General features: G+C 44.9%; 1 protein-coding gene across 1 annotated transcript in view; it reads left to right on the top strand.

The window, feature by feature from the left end:
* WT1 (WT1 transcription factor) overlaps positions 1 to 15,881 on the top strand; it is a 65,468-nt gene that overhangs the window by 7,349 nt on the left and 42,238 nt on the right. The window contains exons 2-3 of the mRNA XM_069090903.1: positions 1,451 to 1,573; positions 2,690 to 2,792. Coding sequence (XP_068947004.1) covers positions 1,451 to 1,573; positions 2,690 to 2,792 — 226 coding nt within the window. The remainder of the gene's footprint in view (positions 1 to 1,450; positions 1,574 to 2,689; positions 2,793 to 15,881) is intronic.

Here is a 15,881-nt window from a genome sequence, read left to right as displayed (position 1 = left end):
GAATGCCCTCTCTAATCCACACTCCTCCCAGATCCTGGAACTCGGGGTGGATTCTCCCATTGTTTCAGATATTCTCCCACTCGTGCCCACACACACAAGCACACACACTGATTCCCACCAAGAATCCAAAATCTCTTTCTGCAGCCCTACCTCCCAGTAGAGAGGAGTACAGCAACCGGCATTGCTCGCAGTTTGTAGGTGGAGAAAACAAGCAGTAAAGATCGAAATAGCATAGGACAGTAGAAGGTGCCAGTTTTGGAGTTAGACGACCTATGACTTAGGGCAAGTCATTTACTTTCTCTGGGACTCACTTTCCTTATTTGTAAAGTGAGGAAATCAGATTACGTGGCTTCTAAGTTTCTAAGTCCATATATTAAAAGGATTTGTTTCTCCATGATACACAATATCATTCTAGTGAGTAAGCAAATCCAATCCAATTCAGGAAGGCGTCCTATCTCTTCACCCAAGAGTCGAACCTGTGCAAAGCTTTTCCCCACGCCTACTCTATGGGGTAGTCAAGAGTTGAGTATTATTCTCCCCATTTAGCGGATAAGAACCCTGAGTTCCAGAGAGGCCATTTGACTGATTTAGGGTGTCATACAAAATATCTGGGGGAAATGACGGGGTCTCCTGGACTGGGAATGCGTGGAAAGATGGTCCAAGCCGGAGACACCCTCTACGAGAGGAGCCAGAAGCTGAACCAGAAGGGCCGTTTCCCCCAAACGCCTCTCTGACAGCAGCTAGCTTGAGGGATCCGGGTGTCAATGGTGATGAGCCGAGGAGCAATCGACTGATAACATTTACTCGGTAATTACATTTTTTTAAAAAGTCGTACTTGTTTAACTGGCTCCGAGTCATTAATGAAAGTTGGTGCCCCGGCTGCTGATTTACGGTTTGGTGTCACTGAGGGGTCAACAGAGCGGATTCATTTCACTCTCCGATTCTGCTTGGTCCCTGGAAGAGCCTGGCTGCTTGGTTTTTTTGGGAGAGCAACTTTCTCCAGAAGGGGAAAGTAGTGTTTCATTGGCGCTGCCTAAGGCTTGCGAATTCTGAGTCCCTGGGAGTCAATCAGTTAGGAAATAGTTGAGTAGATTTTGAATGGGGGTGGGCGGGGCCTAGGCATCTCCCCTCTTCTCTCCTCCCTCCTCTCACCCCCTTTCCTCCCCTCCTCTCCTTCCCCTTCCCCTTCTCTCTTCTCCTCTCTTTGTCTCTCTTCTCTCCCTCTTCTCAACCCAAACCCCCATGCCACTCAGTGGGACGGGAATAGGGTAAGAAGAGATGGTTTTGCTGGTTTTACCCAATGTTGGTGGGGAGGAAGATGAGCAGAGGGCGCCCTTGTCTACCACATCGGGATTGGGGAGGGGGAATCCAGAAAGCCTCTACCCCAGGATGGTACCTTCCAGGGAAAGCTGGCCTCACTAATCCCTGTGCTTCTCCTTGCTACACTTAGGATACAGCACTGTCACTTTTGACGGAACACCCAGCTATGGACACACGCCCTCACACCATGCAGCGCAGTTTCCCAATCACTCCTTCAAACACGAGGACCCTATTGGTCAGCAGGGCTCTTTAGGTAAGGAGAAGAGAAAAAATGTTCTACCCTCACTCAACCGAGACTGGGTGCATGCCATTGTGACTTAAGGAAGTGTAATGTGATGGGTATAGAAAGAGGTCACGGGTCCCTCTTCCTGACCACTGGATCCCCCTTCAGTTCCAGGGTTTGGGAAGGAAAGCAAAAGATGATGCTCGTTCCCTTATTGTACCATCTTGCTACCTACCCCCAGAGCCAGGATCGGAAGAAGGCCAAGATAGTCAGAGTCCTAGTAAGCCACATTCAAGGTCTATCTTTGAAAATCTCTTGTTTACAAAGGTGTGCAATCTGGTGGTTGCAGCACCAGTCTAGCTAAATTTGGAAAGGCTCATTACCAGAAGACTAGGTACCTGGTTTTTTTTTGTTGTTGTTGTTTTTTGTGGTAGTGGTGGGGAAAGTCGCACCAATTCATACATTCCGGTAAGTACTGGATGGAGCTTTGATCTTAGAATCCAGTTAACTTGGGTTCATTTCCATCTCTGACACTATGACCAAGGCAATTCACCTAAGCTCTCAGTGCTCCAGGGGTCGTATTAAAACTCTAAAAGCATTAAGTTCCCTGAGTTGGTAAAGGCCAGTTACAAACCAGGAGTTCCCTAAACTGATGAAATCACAGATTCCACACCCTCTCCAAATCCCAACCCAACAAGGTCATGAAGAACCTTCCGCCTAAGGCATGGAGGGATGAAATATGCTGGTGGTGGGAATATCCACTTGGTGAAACCATATATCTTTTGGATATTTTCAAGTGCATTTAAAAGAATAAGTAATGTAAATGTCAGCATTGTCGCACATCCCCCCTCCCTCCCACACACACCATGACATGCAGGTGTTTATTTTGTATTAAGTCAAATCATGAGCCATTACATACAGAGAAGACTTGAAGCCTCCAGTGGTCAAGAATACCGTTTGGGGTCAGGAGGAATGGGAAGGGAGGAGCATAATGTTGAAACCTGGAGGGGGGGAACTGCCACAACTTCAAGTCTTGGGGTGGGGCTAGGGAGAGGGTAGGTCTTGTTCAGGTTCTGCTCACCCCCACAAAATTTGTGATTCTACAGCTTATGTGAAGTTTCCTCTCCTACCTCTTCCCTTCTATAGGTGAGCAGCAATACTCCGTGCCTCCCCCAGTCTATGGATGCCACACACCCACCGACAGCTGCACCAGCAGCCAGGCCCTGCTGCTCCGGACTCCCTACAACAGGTAAAAGTTCTCTGGGCCTTCTCGCCCTCTGAGCCAGAGGAAACCCGGAATCCTGTCCCCAGATTGTAGTCTTAGATGCTGTGTGCTTCGGGGAAAGAGGGACCTGCGCGCTGTCCTGGGTCCTGGGATCCAACTTGGGGCAGGTCTATAAAGATCAGTCAGCTGTGGCAGTTTCTCCTGGGAAATGCTAGGGGCTTAGGGCAGCTCATTGCATCCCCCAGCCCAGGGGTGGGGACCCTGCAGCCTCGAGGTCACATGTGGCCTTCTAGGTTCTTGGGTGTAGTCTTTTGACTGAGTCCAAGTTTTACAGAACAAATCCTTTTATTAAGGAGATTTGTTCTGTGAAGTTTGGATTCAGTCAAAGGGCTGAATTTGAGGACCTACAGGGCCACGTGTGACCTCAAGGCTGCAGGTTCCCCACCCCTGTCCCAGTTCATACCCCCAGACAAGGAAGGGAGGTGGGGTCAGTGGTGTATTGAGGAATGTTTAGCCTATTGAGACATATCTTAAGCATATCCTTGAGACTCCCAGGCAGAAAGGAACCTGGGCAGGGACTGGTCAATGAAAGCTCACCTTGTTCCCTACTCCTCAATTCAGGATCTCCACCTTTTTCTTAGCTTTCCCACATCAGGTTGTTTTAAATACTAACACGGACGATAAATATATCAATGTCAGTCTAAACACTGAGACTAATACTAACAATGACAACCACCATTTCATGGGAACTCTAGCTGGCAAGAACTAGATAAAAATAACTAATAAGAAGATGAAATGATAGTGGTGGTGGTGATGATAAGAGTACTGAGGCAACCCTGATCAGAGAAGGGTCCTTAGAGGCAGGAAGGCCTGAGTTCAAGTCCTTTCTCCTACAGACTGTGTGACCCTGGGCAAATCACTTAACACTTCACTGTCCCTAGACAGCTTTCTCAGACTGTGAGGGGCAGAAAAACTGCTGATGGGCATTGATAGAAAAAGTTTTCTCCCCAGCGGCTAGGTGGTGCAGTGAACAGAGCACTGGCCCTGGAGTCAGGAGGACCTGAATTCAAATCTGGCCTCAGACACTTGACACAAAAAACTAGCCGTGTGACTTTGGGCAAGTCACTTAACCCCAATTGCCCTCCAAAAAAAAAAACTGTAATAAAGAAAAAAAGTTCTCTCCTTGGAAGTTTCTTTTACCGATGACATCACAGGTCTGGTCTCTCCCCCACTCCCACATTCATAATAACAATGATGATGGTGATAGGAAGGCAGTGTGGTTCAGTGGATAGTTTTTGATTTGGAGTCAGCAAGACATGGTTTGATTTCTGATACTGTGTGACCTGCCCTTCTCCCCATACAATGGGGCTAATAATAACTATATACCTGCCTTTCAGGTTGTTGTGAAGTTTGAAGCCGGTAATACATGGAAAGCACTTTGCAAAATCGAAGCCATAACATGAATATAAGCTTATTACTTGTAAGCCGGTCTGTGGTGAAAAGGGAACAGGCTTTCAACATAAACAGGAGCTAATTACTAATTGGATAGAGGGAGATGGAGAGCCAGGGCTGTGCCTTCTCTTATAATAGCTTACTTTCCGTAGAGTTGGAGTCCATAGACCTGGGGTCTGTGAAGTTGGGGGGAAATTATTTCAATAGCATTAGTTTCTTTTGTCATACTATTTATTAATCATTACCATTTGGCAAACGGGGAAACTGAGTAGCTGGGACGAGGAAAGGACTTGTCCAGCAAACAGCTAGTAAACACCAGAGGTCTGAGAATTGCCTTCCTTTGAGAGTGACTCTCCCGGAAATATTCTAAGGAGGCAGCGGAGTGTAGTGGGAAGGGGTGGATTCTTTGGCCAAGTGACAGTTTCTCTGGGCCTCAGTTTCCTCATCTGCAAAACTGAGGTGGGAGACTGGATTAGAAGTTTTCTAATCTAGCGCTCTCATGACCATCCATCTTCCTGGGCTTCTGCTTCTTCCTTTCCCTTTTGGGAACCTCGGAAGCCCTTTGGCGATCCGGCACTCCAGGCGAGGAGCGTCTGGGGCCGCAGCTGCGCTTTCTCCCCAAGCGCCGCCTCGAAGGGTCACGGCCCGAAGAGCAGTCGGGACCGGGCCGGGACACGGAACAGTTCGCAAGCAGCGTCTGCCCTGGAGCCGCCGCCGTCGCGGGGAGGCAGCCCCAGCTTGGGCCCTTTGTCCTGCTCTCGGGAGCTTTGAGAGAAGCTTTCCTTCCCTCCTCCGCACCTCCCTCCCCCCACCTCCCCTCCCCAAAATTTATTCTTCAACTTTTGGTGAACTTGGCTTCAGTCCCGCGACTACGATAGGGTTGCTTAGTAACTAGGGCGCAGACATGGGCGCAGCCAGGGACTGGAGGCGAGGAGGTGGGGATAGGGATGGGATAGGGGTGGGGGAAGCAGGGAGGAAGAAGGGAAGCGGCCGCGTTGTTTTCCGGCTCTCCATTGGCCTCTCATTACCTCATCGTCCCCCTCCCCCAGCTGGGGGGGATCCTGATATTTCCCATTATCCCCCACCCCCACCCCAACTCCTCTCCTTTCTGTGCTGGGGGTGGGAGGGGGGCAGGGCTGACGTCAAAGGGAAGGAGGCAGTGAGGTAATGAAGGAAGGAAAAAGGCTTGTCAGGAGAGATTGGGGGGGAAGGGGATGACAGAGACTGGTCCTCTGGTACCTCAGGTGGGGGGAGGGACTCTGGGGGAGTGCACCTGAGTGCACTATTGCTCTAACCCTAGCTTTGTGCTCCAGAAATCTAGCGGGATCTCTGATCTGCAGTCTATTGCATTTTGTGGGTCCAAAAGACAGTGCAGGTCTGTGCATTGTAGCTATTTTGCAGGAAGGAGAGTTGGTCACAGCCTGGCTCGTTCTCCCTCGCTAGATCCCGGAGGCTTGCCGCAGTCGGGGCTTGTTCTGCCGCTCTGAGGGCCCCTCAGCTCTGCGGGATGCTAGAGTCTCTAGAGGGGGGCCAGGAGCAAAGGTGGACCTTGGCCCTGGGGTGCTTCCCGTCTGTTTCTGGTAAAGGCGTGGGTTCAGAAATGACTGGGGGCTGGGGTTGCAGTGGGCGTGGCAGAGCACAGACTTGTTAGCTGCCCCGGATGTGGACCCCAGTGGGTTTTTGACCACAGCGTCCTTAGCCCAGTGCCTTGAGCAGGCTGCAGCCCCCATACCTAAGATCACTCTTTCAGCAGCCTCTCTTCAGCCCTTTATGGGCCTTGGGCGTGGACCTTGGCCTTTCTTCGCTCACCCCACCAAACCCCAGCTCTCCTGGCACATGGGCAGCATCCCTATGCCGTCTTCGAAGAAGCGAGATGCCGAAAGCCACGGTGGGGGAGTAGGAGCCCTAGCTCTAGGGAGGAGGCGGGAGGGGGGACAGCCGGGCGCCTCTGGGGACTCCAGGAAAAGAGAAGGGATTGGAACAGGAAATCGGGCTCGGGGGAGCTGGAGGAATCTGGCGAGCCTCTGGGAAGTGTGGCTGCGACCCACTAACACACACACCCTTCCCTCCCCTCCTCCCAGCCCTTGGGACCCCGGGGGAGGGAGGTCACCTCCTCTTTCCTGCTTTGAGCCAGATCCCTTTTAATTAAAGTGATCTAGGAGGTGCCTGGGGTTTGAGTTGGACCTCTTCCAGACTCGGGGGCGGAAGCCTTGGCTAAGGAGCCCGCAGCCCAAGGAAGGGAGGATACCAATCCCTCTCCCCCAAATCCCCTCAAGGCCAGGCAGTCCCGAGGCTGTCTGCCTGCGTGTTGGAGGGAGCGTGTCACGCTACTGTCCAAAGCTTAGAACCAGAGACTTGACTGTACAAGGCAACTCTTAGGGATCAGTGGCCCAGACAGCTGCCAAAATACACCCCTCCCCCCTCCTTTTCCCCATCCACTGTTTCTCTGAAGGACCTGCCTCACTCAGCTGGGATGCTCTGGGGCCTGGGAATAGGGAAAGTCCTTGTAGAAGGACTCTTTCCTACTGAGCAGTTTCCTTCTCCCAGAATCCTTTGGCGAATAATACTTCCTCCTCTTGTGAATGACCCTTCTCAAATAGGAGGCTTCCTTTCACTGTAGGACCCATCTAGAGCTTAACTACTTGAATGCAATTGGAATGTCCCCAAGTCATCCATCTTCACCTCTCAGCGAGTGATTCCAGACTTCTTGTTACCCTTTTGGAAAATGGAAAAGTTCAGAGAATATTTGGAGCGTCCACATCGTGGATTTTTTTCTTTTTACATTTATTTTTATCTAGTAAAAATAAGAAATAAGAACGAAACCAAACTTTAATAATATGTACATAACCAGTAGTGGACCTTGGCACCCTCTTTTGGTTCTCGTATCAGACAGTCACATGACAAGTTATCTGGAGAAGAGGGCCCCTAATGGAGGTGGTGACAATGGTGCCCTCCTTTCTTTGTTCCCCTTCAGGGTACTGAATCACATGGTAGCCTAGGTGTTCTTGGGTAAATGGTTTTGCGGATTAACATGCAGATTTTAGATTTATAGGGTGTCCCTAAAGTCTGGACACATAGGAAATCTCATTAACTGTGCATATTTTCAAGAAATGAAATGAATGAAATTTTCAACATTTTATTTAATTAGCATACATTTTAGCCATGACAATTTCATGTGGAATAAAAGCTTTCATTAGCTATTGGGGACTATTTTCCATATTAATGAGATTAATTTAATTAATGAGATTTCCTATGTCTCCTACATCTTCCTATGAAATCTCTTTTATGCTAATTAAGTAAAATGTTGAAAATTTCATTCATTTCATTTCTCCAAAATACGCATAGTTAATGAGATTCCCTATGTGTCCAGACTTTAGGGACACCCTATAGATCTGAACTGGACCTTCGGGTTCATTGAGTCCAACTCTTTCATTTTACAGTTGAAGAAACTGAGGTTCAGAGAGGTTTTAAATTGTAAAAACATAAATTCAGGGCTTTTTGGTTAAACTTGCGCCTAATTCAGTTCAACAAGCATTAAATTCCATAGTGTTAATTCCTGGGAATATGAGAACAAAACCAGTTTAAAGACCTTGCAATCAAATATTTTGATTTTTTTGATTTGATATTTTTTATTTCTATAGAGGAATATAAGTGCAGAGAGAAATCTTTAGACACAAAATAATACAAAATTGCCTCAATAGGGAGACTTATACTAATAACTGGGCAGCTAGGTGGTGCAGTGGATAGAGTAGTGGCCTGGAGTCAGGAAGATTCGTCTTCCTGAGTTCAAATCTGACTTTTGGCACTTACTAGCTGTGTGACCTTGGACGAGTCACTTAATCTTGTTTGCCTCAGTTTCCTCATCTTTAAAAAAAATGAGTTGGAGAAGGAAATGTCAAACCATTCCAGTAAACAGCATTAATAACTGGCCTGATGAGGAGGGGCCTCTGTAGGAATGGGTGTGTAAGCTGGGCATCCAAAGGAGCTAGGAATTCCAAGAGATGCAAAACAAAGAAGCAGTGGAGGTCTGTTAAGACCAGGAGGTTGGCCCAGTTAGCACCACAGATTTGCCTTTCCCATGATGCACCTTCTACATCACTCCCATATTTTTACATTTCTTTACATCCCCAGTGTTGAGAACAGTGATAAGCACTTAGAAGGTGTTTGATAAATGTTTGCTGTTGTTGATGTCAATGAGGATAGCTTAGAAGGGGAAAGGCATAAGCATCTATGTAGCTCCCATTATGGCTGGGCATGGTGCTAAGCATTTTTACAAATATCTCACTTGATGCTGTGAGATAGGGTTTATTATGATCCCCATTTTACACTGAGGAAACTGAGATAAGCAGAGGTTAAGTAACTTGCTCAGCTTCACAAAGCTAATAAATGTCGAAGGCTGGATTTGAACTTAGGTGCGCCTGCCTCCAGTCCTGACCTTCCATTCCCCAGGCTGCTGGCTGCCTAGGTTAGCATTTATTTAGCACATGAAGGCTTGCAAAGAGCTTTCTATACTTCACCAGATATAGTGATAACAGGGACAGGCTACAGATGATTTTCAAATGGTTTTTATACAAATCAATTGCCCATTCTTTTCAATATTCTACCTTACTTTCAATATGTATATTTGCTTTCAATGTGTATGCTTACTTTCAATTTACATACTATGCGTTTAATATACTTTCAGCAATTTACTTTCTATATGTATACTTACTGTGCTTTCACTATACACATACAGTATACCATCAATCCTTCCTGTACAAGTTTTCCTGAATTGGAGAATGAAATTTCCCTTACACACACACACACACACACACACACACACACACACACACACAGTCAAGTTTTTTTTTTGGGGGGGGGGGAAGTGTATATGTCTTTCTTGGAGTTTCTTCCCCAAGCAATTAATCAGCAAGGATTTGTTAAGCTCTTGCTACATTCCAGGCATAGAGTTAAGTGCCAGGAATACAAAAATCTTTTAAAATAGTCCCTCCCTTCAGGATGTTTACATTCTACTGGTTTTGTTCCAAAGGTGACATTTATCACAAGGTGTTCTCAGGGTGATGCTGGAGTCTGTATCTTAATAGTTACAGCTAGAAGGGACCTTAGAGGTCAACTAATCCAAACCCTTCCTCATTTTGCAGATGAGGAATCTGTGACTCAGGGAAGGTAAGTGACATTATACAGATAGTAAGCCTCAGAGGTAGGATCTGAACTCGGGTCTTCTGACTTCAGACCAGGTTTCTTTCCACTATTCCACAGTACAACTCCATTTTGCAGATGAGGAAACTGAGACCCAGAGAAATCAAGCGGTTTGCCCACTGTCACAGAGGTAGTAGTAAGCATCAGAACTATTACTCAAAGCCATCATTTCAAAATGGCTCCATATCTTTCCTAACTATGGTGGATGGTCCATTATTGATTCACTTTGCATCCCACATGTCTTATGCACAAGCCATTAGCTCTGCCTTGCTTTCAAACCTTTCCAAGGTCAAATACTTCCTAATCATTCAGAGGAATGAACCTGGGGTGGGGGTGGGGGCAGGCAACCCCATCTCCCAGGGCTAAGGCTACCCCCTTCTCAGCAGCTCAGCTTTCCATTTATTATGGAGAAAGAGAGTCTGGCAGCACAGGTTCCTACTTCTCTTCCTGGGAGCTGCCTGAAAACCTAAATCTACTGACTCTTTCTTTTCTCCTAGACTTGTCTGATACCCAAACCTTCTGTAGCTCCTTCATTTCCCTCATCACTTGTTGTTCAGTCATTCCAGTCGAGTCAGACTATTTCCCAACCTCATTTGGAACTTTCTTGGCAAAGACAGTGGACTGGTTTGCCATTTCCTTCTCCACTTCATTTTACAGATGAGGAAACGGAGGCAAATAAGGGTTAAGTAACTTGCCCAGAGTCACACAGCTGATAAGTGTCTGAAGCCAGATTTGTACTCAGGTCTTCCTGACTCCAATGCCAGTAGCCTATCCAGTTTGCCACTTGGCTGCCCTCTTCTCCTCTTCAGTAACCCAAACAATGGTGTAACATTCTGTCCATCTCCGCTGTCCATTGCTGATCCTCTTGGGGTGTTTTGGAAAGAGGCCAGTGAAATGAGATGATGTATGTAAAAGGCTTTGCAAACCTTGAAGGTCTTACTGTGTTCTAAATATTATCACCATCACCGTCACCATCATCATCATCATCATTGTGCTCCTAACCAGTATTTGACTCACAGTCCCATTCCATGCCCCCCCCCCCCCAGGTTTGAAGTCACTCTCCTCTTTCTCCAATCCTCCACCTTTCCTTGCTTGTTGCTGTTTCAGGAGTCATGTATTTTGGCTTCTGGCTTTGCACTGATGCCACTGATCACAGTAGGGACCTAATACAGGCAAAGTGATTGACTACAGCTACAGAAAAAGTTAGCTGATCTACCTCTTATGTCATCCTTCCTGTGGCACTGAGGAGGCCCTCTGACCTTCAGATACTTCAACGAACAAATTATTTATCAATGATCAGTTTAAATGGAATTCCTCCTGCTTTCTATACTCCTTTTTTTACGCTCCTGATTTCTGGGTGTCTCGAGATTTTGAGTTATTATATTTTTTACTCTATGACAGAAGATTAGCCCTGGAAGGGACCATAGCACATAGAACATAGAATGTCAGAGTTGGAAGGGACCTTAGCATATAAAAGGAGATTCAGAGAGAGGAAGTGACTTTCCAAGTGACTTTGTGGCAAAGCTGGGACCAGAACCCAGGTCTATTAATGTCTGGTCAAGGACTCTAGGGATCATCACTTTAGAGCTGGAAGTCACCTTAGAGACCATTGACTCCAACCTCCTCATTTTACAGCTAGCAAAACTGAGGCACAGACCATTTCAGGGGTTTTTATTCAGGGACACATTGCTAGTTTAAGGGAGATATGAACCTAGGTCCTCCTGACTCTAAGTCTATGACCTGTCTACTATACCATGACTCTTTCCAATATGACAAATTCTCTCTCTACTCAAAGGAAAAATGACTGCTGGTTTGAATGTTAATAATTTTATGTTTGTAATTCACAACTAGTGATTTGGTTAATTGGAGTTCTTACCAATAGATTATTGTTTGTGTTGGTTGTTTATTATTTCATTTTATTAGAACAATTTTATTCTGTGCCCAATAACCATGAGCAAAAACCAAACATTCCAATAAATAAATGAAAATTTAAAAATAACTGCACATAAAGGTAAAAATTCCATATTATTTGCAATGCATTTTTAAATAAAGGATATTCAGACTTTTGGGGAGAAGACAGTGGGTTTTTTCCCCATCAATTTAGAGAATTCCTGGTGGAAATTCCTTCCCCCCATGCAGAGCAGCAGGTCAAGACAATTGCTTATGGGAATTGTGAGGTTAAATGACTTACTTGCAGGCCCAGGTCTAAGACTTTTCTTCATGCTCCCTCTTTTATCTTTAGTTTAACAAAATAATAACAAAAATGTCCTGTTGGCGTCTGTATCATTTTCTGATCATTCCTTTTGTCTGTTTATATTTCTGCTGTTATTATTACTATTAACATAGTTGGCCACATTATTTACTGTTAATCATTGCCTATATTGTTCTGATTCTGCTTTCCTTCCCCTAAATCACTTCACATGAAACAACCTTGAAAGAGACCAGAACTCTGACCAAGCAATCAATCAGTCAATCAACCAGCAAGCATTTAAATAGCTCCTACTTTGTGCCTGGAACCTTGCTAGGTCCTGGGGATGCAAAACAAAAGTGAAATCATCCCTGCCTTCAAGGAGCTTCCATTCCACTAAAGGACAGGGAATTAAAAATGCCCCCTTCTCTCTTGTCTTAGCAGGTCTGGAGTGAGGCACATACAGCTAATGGTTGGGTTTTGTTTAGCTATATTTTTTTTAATAAGGGAAGGTTCTACTTGGGGCATGGAGGGGGAGAAGAGGTTTTTTCTTTAAATTTTTTTTATTCTGGACTTAAGAAATAAAATAAGCATTTCCATAACAAAGTAGAATAGGAAAAAAAAAGGGTTGCTTCTGAAACTACAGATCTATCATGTACAATTTACTATTTCTTTTAAATATAGTACAAAGTTATCATGTACCTTTCTCTTTTTCCTCCTCCCCTCCTCAGAGATGGCTACCATTAGACACATATATGTATATGGGAGAAGAAGTATTACTGGGCAGCCACAGAGTAGTTGGAAAACCCAACAATATTAGCCAGAGAATTTCTGTGGTACATCAAGGTTTGCAAAGCACTGTACATATGTAATCTCATTTGATCTTTACCACAACCCTGGGAAGCATGTATTATAATTGTCTCTATTTTTTGACAGATGAGGAAACTGAGGCAGACAGAGGTTAAATGATTGATCCAGGGTCACACAGCTAGTAAGTGTTTGAGGCAGGATTTGAATGAAGGTTATCCTGACTCCAGGTCCAGCACCCTATTCACTATACCATTCTACATTTCTACAAAAATAGATAATTATATCTTTAGGGTACACAAGTAGTCAAATTACTGAGTCAAAGGTGATGTTTTGAACCCCTTACCATTTCTTTTATGTAAGTTATTTAGCAGTGAAAACAGGGATGCCAGTCAGAAAATTTTAGTTTGTTCTGAGCTTGGAAGGTCAGGCTTTTCTAAGTGCATGACCTAGGTTATAGATATGTCCCCTAATGTAAGCATAAAAGTGTGCTACCAGGTTAATGGAGTGCCCAGGGATACATCTCATACTGATGGATATCACAGGTTTCTGTCCTCTGGGCTGCTGAAGTCACATTCATCGACAGGGGTGAAATCCAGTGACAACATTCCCTGTGTGCCCTGCATAGAGCTGAGTCTCTGTCTGTGTTCATGGCCACCTAAGTTAGCAAGAGCAAAAAGTTCTGTTACTTCAAGAGATCATAAACACAAGTGAGTCTGGCCAGAAGGAAGGCGACAGCGATTCCTAAGGAGTCGGCTTGCAAGGCGCCATGCAAGGAAATGTGTGCGGGGGGAAAGTCTCTGGGTTGGAGAATGGCTTTTTCAGTTGTGAAAGAATTCTTCCATGTAGCTGTGTGTATTTGTGTGTGTGAGTGTGTGTACGTTTGTGTGTGTGTTTGTGTGTGTGAGTGTGCGTTCATGTGTGTGTGTGTGTGTGTGTGTTGTGGGGAGTGAAGGGTAGGGGAAAGGAAGGAGGGTGAGTGATAACAGCAGACATTTGAAAGGTCAGAGATTTTAATCCTGGATGAATCTCCCAGTTTTGACATCCCACTTGTTCTTCCCTTTGGGGTAGTGGCTACTTTAGTCCAGCCAACTTTGCCAGTTCCCTAGCCTCCATTCTGAGCCTCCTCAGCATGTCCAAGACCGGCCACCTCTTTGAGGTGACAGAGGCAGCCACCAGTTACAGCTCCTGTCAAGGAGGGAAGGGATTTTCCTACCTTGTACTTAGTGGATGTAGTAAACACTGGCAAGGTTCAACATTTACTGGGAATCAAGCTGGGATTTTAAGAGGGAGAATGGAGGAGTTCCAGGCCAGATTATGGCTGTTTAAAAAAAGGTTTGTGCGGAGGTCGAGAACTTGGTCACCCAGTGGTGTAGGCCAAAACAACCAAATGATCTACTACTGATTTCCTTTTATGTGCCTTTTGGTTGCTTAGGGCTGACATCCTTTCATTCGTATCCAATTTGTATGAATCTCCGTTGTAGAAATCTCTTCTTTTTCTCAGCTGCCTTCCACTTCTAATATTTCTTACAGAGAAAACAAATAACTGTTTCTAAACTAAAAAGAACTTGAAACTTTTGGGGGAGTTTGTGACCTTGAGTTTTTTTTTAAAGCTTCCTTTAAAAAATTTATTATTTTGTTTACTCACGCTTTAGGACGGCTTCTCTTGCATATTTAACACTGTGTATTTTTAGCAAATTCTTGATCCTAATTTTATTATGTGTACCATGCTACACACATATAAGACTTATATGTATATATAGACATATATACAGTGCACACATGAGTACTTTCATGTATACATTTATGTATACATTTACACATATGTATGTGTGTATACACACATAGATTGAGAAACTAGGTGGCACAGTAGAGAACTGGACCTGGAGTCAGAAAGACCTGTGTTCAAATCCAGCTTCATACTCTACTGTGATCCTGAGCAAAATCACTTAACCTGTCTACCCTAGTTTTCTCATCCATAAAATGAAGGTAATAATCGCACATACCTCATAGAGTACTTGGGCAGCTATGTGGCGCCATTGTGCATGGAGCCCCTGGACTGGAATCTGGAAGACTCACCATCCTGAGTTCAAATCTGGCCTCAGATACTAGGGGTGTGACCCTGAAGTTGTCACTTTACCCTGTTTGCCTCAGTTTCCTCATCTGTAAAATGAGCCAGAAAAAGAAGTGGCAAGTCACTCTGGTATCTTTACCAAGAAATCCCCAAATGGGGCGGCCGCTAAGAGTCAGACCTGACTGAACAACACTAATTCAGAGTAGTTGTGTGGATAAAATGGGATCATATTTGTAAAACGCTTTGAAAACCTTAGAGTGTAATAATAATGTTAACTATTATTATGCATTTTTTCACATAAAACATAGGTACACATATACATATACACATATATCACACATATGGAAATTCCTCTACCAGTACAAGTATATACCCTCATACCCAAGAGAAGGGAAGGGTGGTGAGGTCCAGGATCTTTAGCTCCATGTCAATCTCTCTGTAGCCTAGACCCTTTCCCCATCTGCAGGTATGTGCACTCTTGGGTTTTGCTGTGTAGAGAATGATAGGTTGGGAGCTGGAAGACTCTTTGTTCTCTGGGTCCAATATTTGTTATTACAGGTACTCAGTGTATGACTTTTTTTTTTCCTTTTTGGAGGGCAGTTGCGGTTAAGTGACTTGCCCAAGGTCACATGGCTAGTTTGTGTGTGTGTGTGTGTGTGTGTGTGTGTGTATTAAGTGTCTTGAGTTTGGATTTGAACTCAGGTCCTCTTGACTCCAGGGCCGGTGCTCTATTCACTGTGCCACCTAGCCGCCCCTGAGCGTATGATTTTCTTTAAAAAAAAAAAAATACAGTCTTGTTGGCTTCACTGCCAAAGGTTTGTAGTTCCATTCTATTCGACAAATACATATTAAACCCCTATGTTATGAACAAGTTGTGATCTGAGTTAGGGACATAAAGATTCCACGCCCCCTAAAAAAAAGGAAACTAGTCCCTGCTTTCAAGGACCTTTCACATTCTTCTGGCGTAAAGGATAAAGCATGTATATGGATAAACAAATACAAAATACATTCAAAATAATACAGAATGATTTTGAGGTAAGGGAATACTGGTAAATTGTGAAAGTGCCCTTGGCTTTTTATCATTGTGCTGTGCACTCTTTTGTTAGCATCTAGTACTCCTCTAGTTTTGCTAGGAAAGAGGAAAGGATTTGGTACCTGAAGACCTGGTGTTAAATCCTGGTTCTGTGACTTACTGCCTCTGTGACCTTGGGTGAGTCACTTTCCCACTCTAGGCTTCTGTTTCTTCATCTGTAAAATGAGGGGCTTGGGTGAGATGATCTCAGGGCCCTTCTAGCTCCAAATCTTATGTTTCTTCTTTCAACTGGGAAGGTGGAGCTAGCTTAGTAGGCTGAACCTCCAAGAGTCCCCTGAGAGCAGTAGGAAGGATGTGGTT

Source organism: Petaurus breviceps, unplaced genomic scaffold, assembly GCF_028583685.1.
Source record: "Petaurus breviceps papuanus isolate PSGF00001 unplaced genomic scaffold, PetGlider_PUasm1.0 188, whole genome shotgun sequence".
Taxonomy (NCBI): domain Eukaryota; kingdom Metazoa; phylum Chordata; class Mammalia; order Diprotodontia; family Petauridae; genus Petaurus; species Petaurus breviceps.
This window is presented reverse-complemented; position numbering and strand designations above follow the sequence as displayed.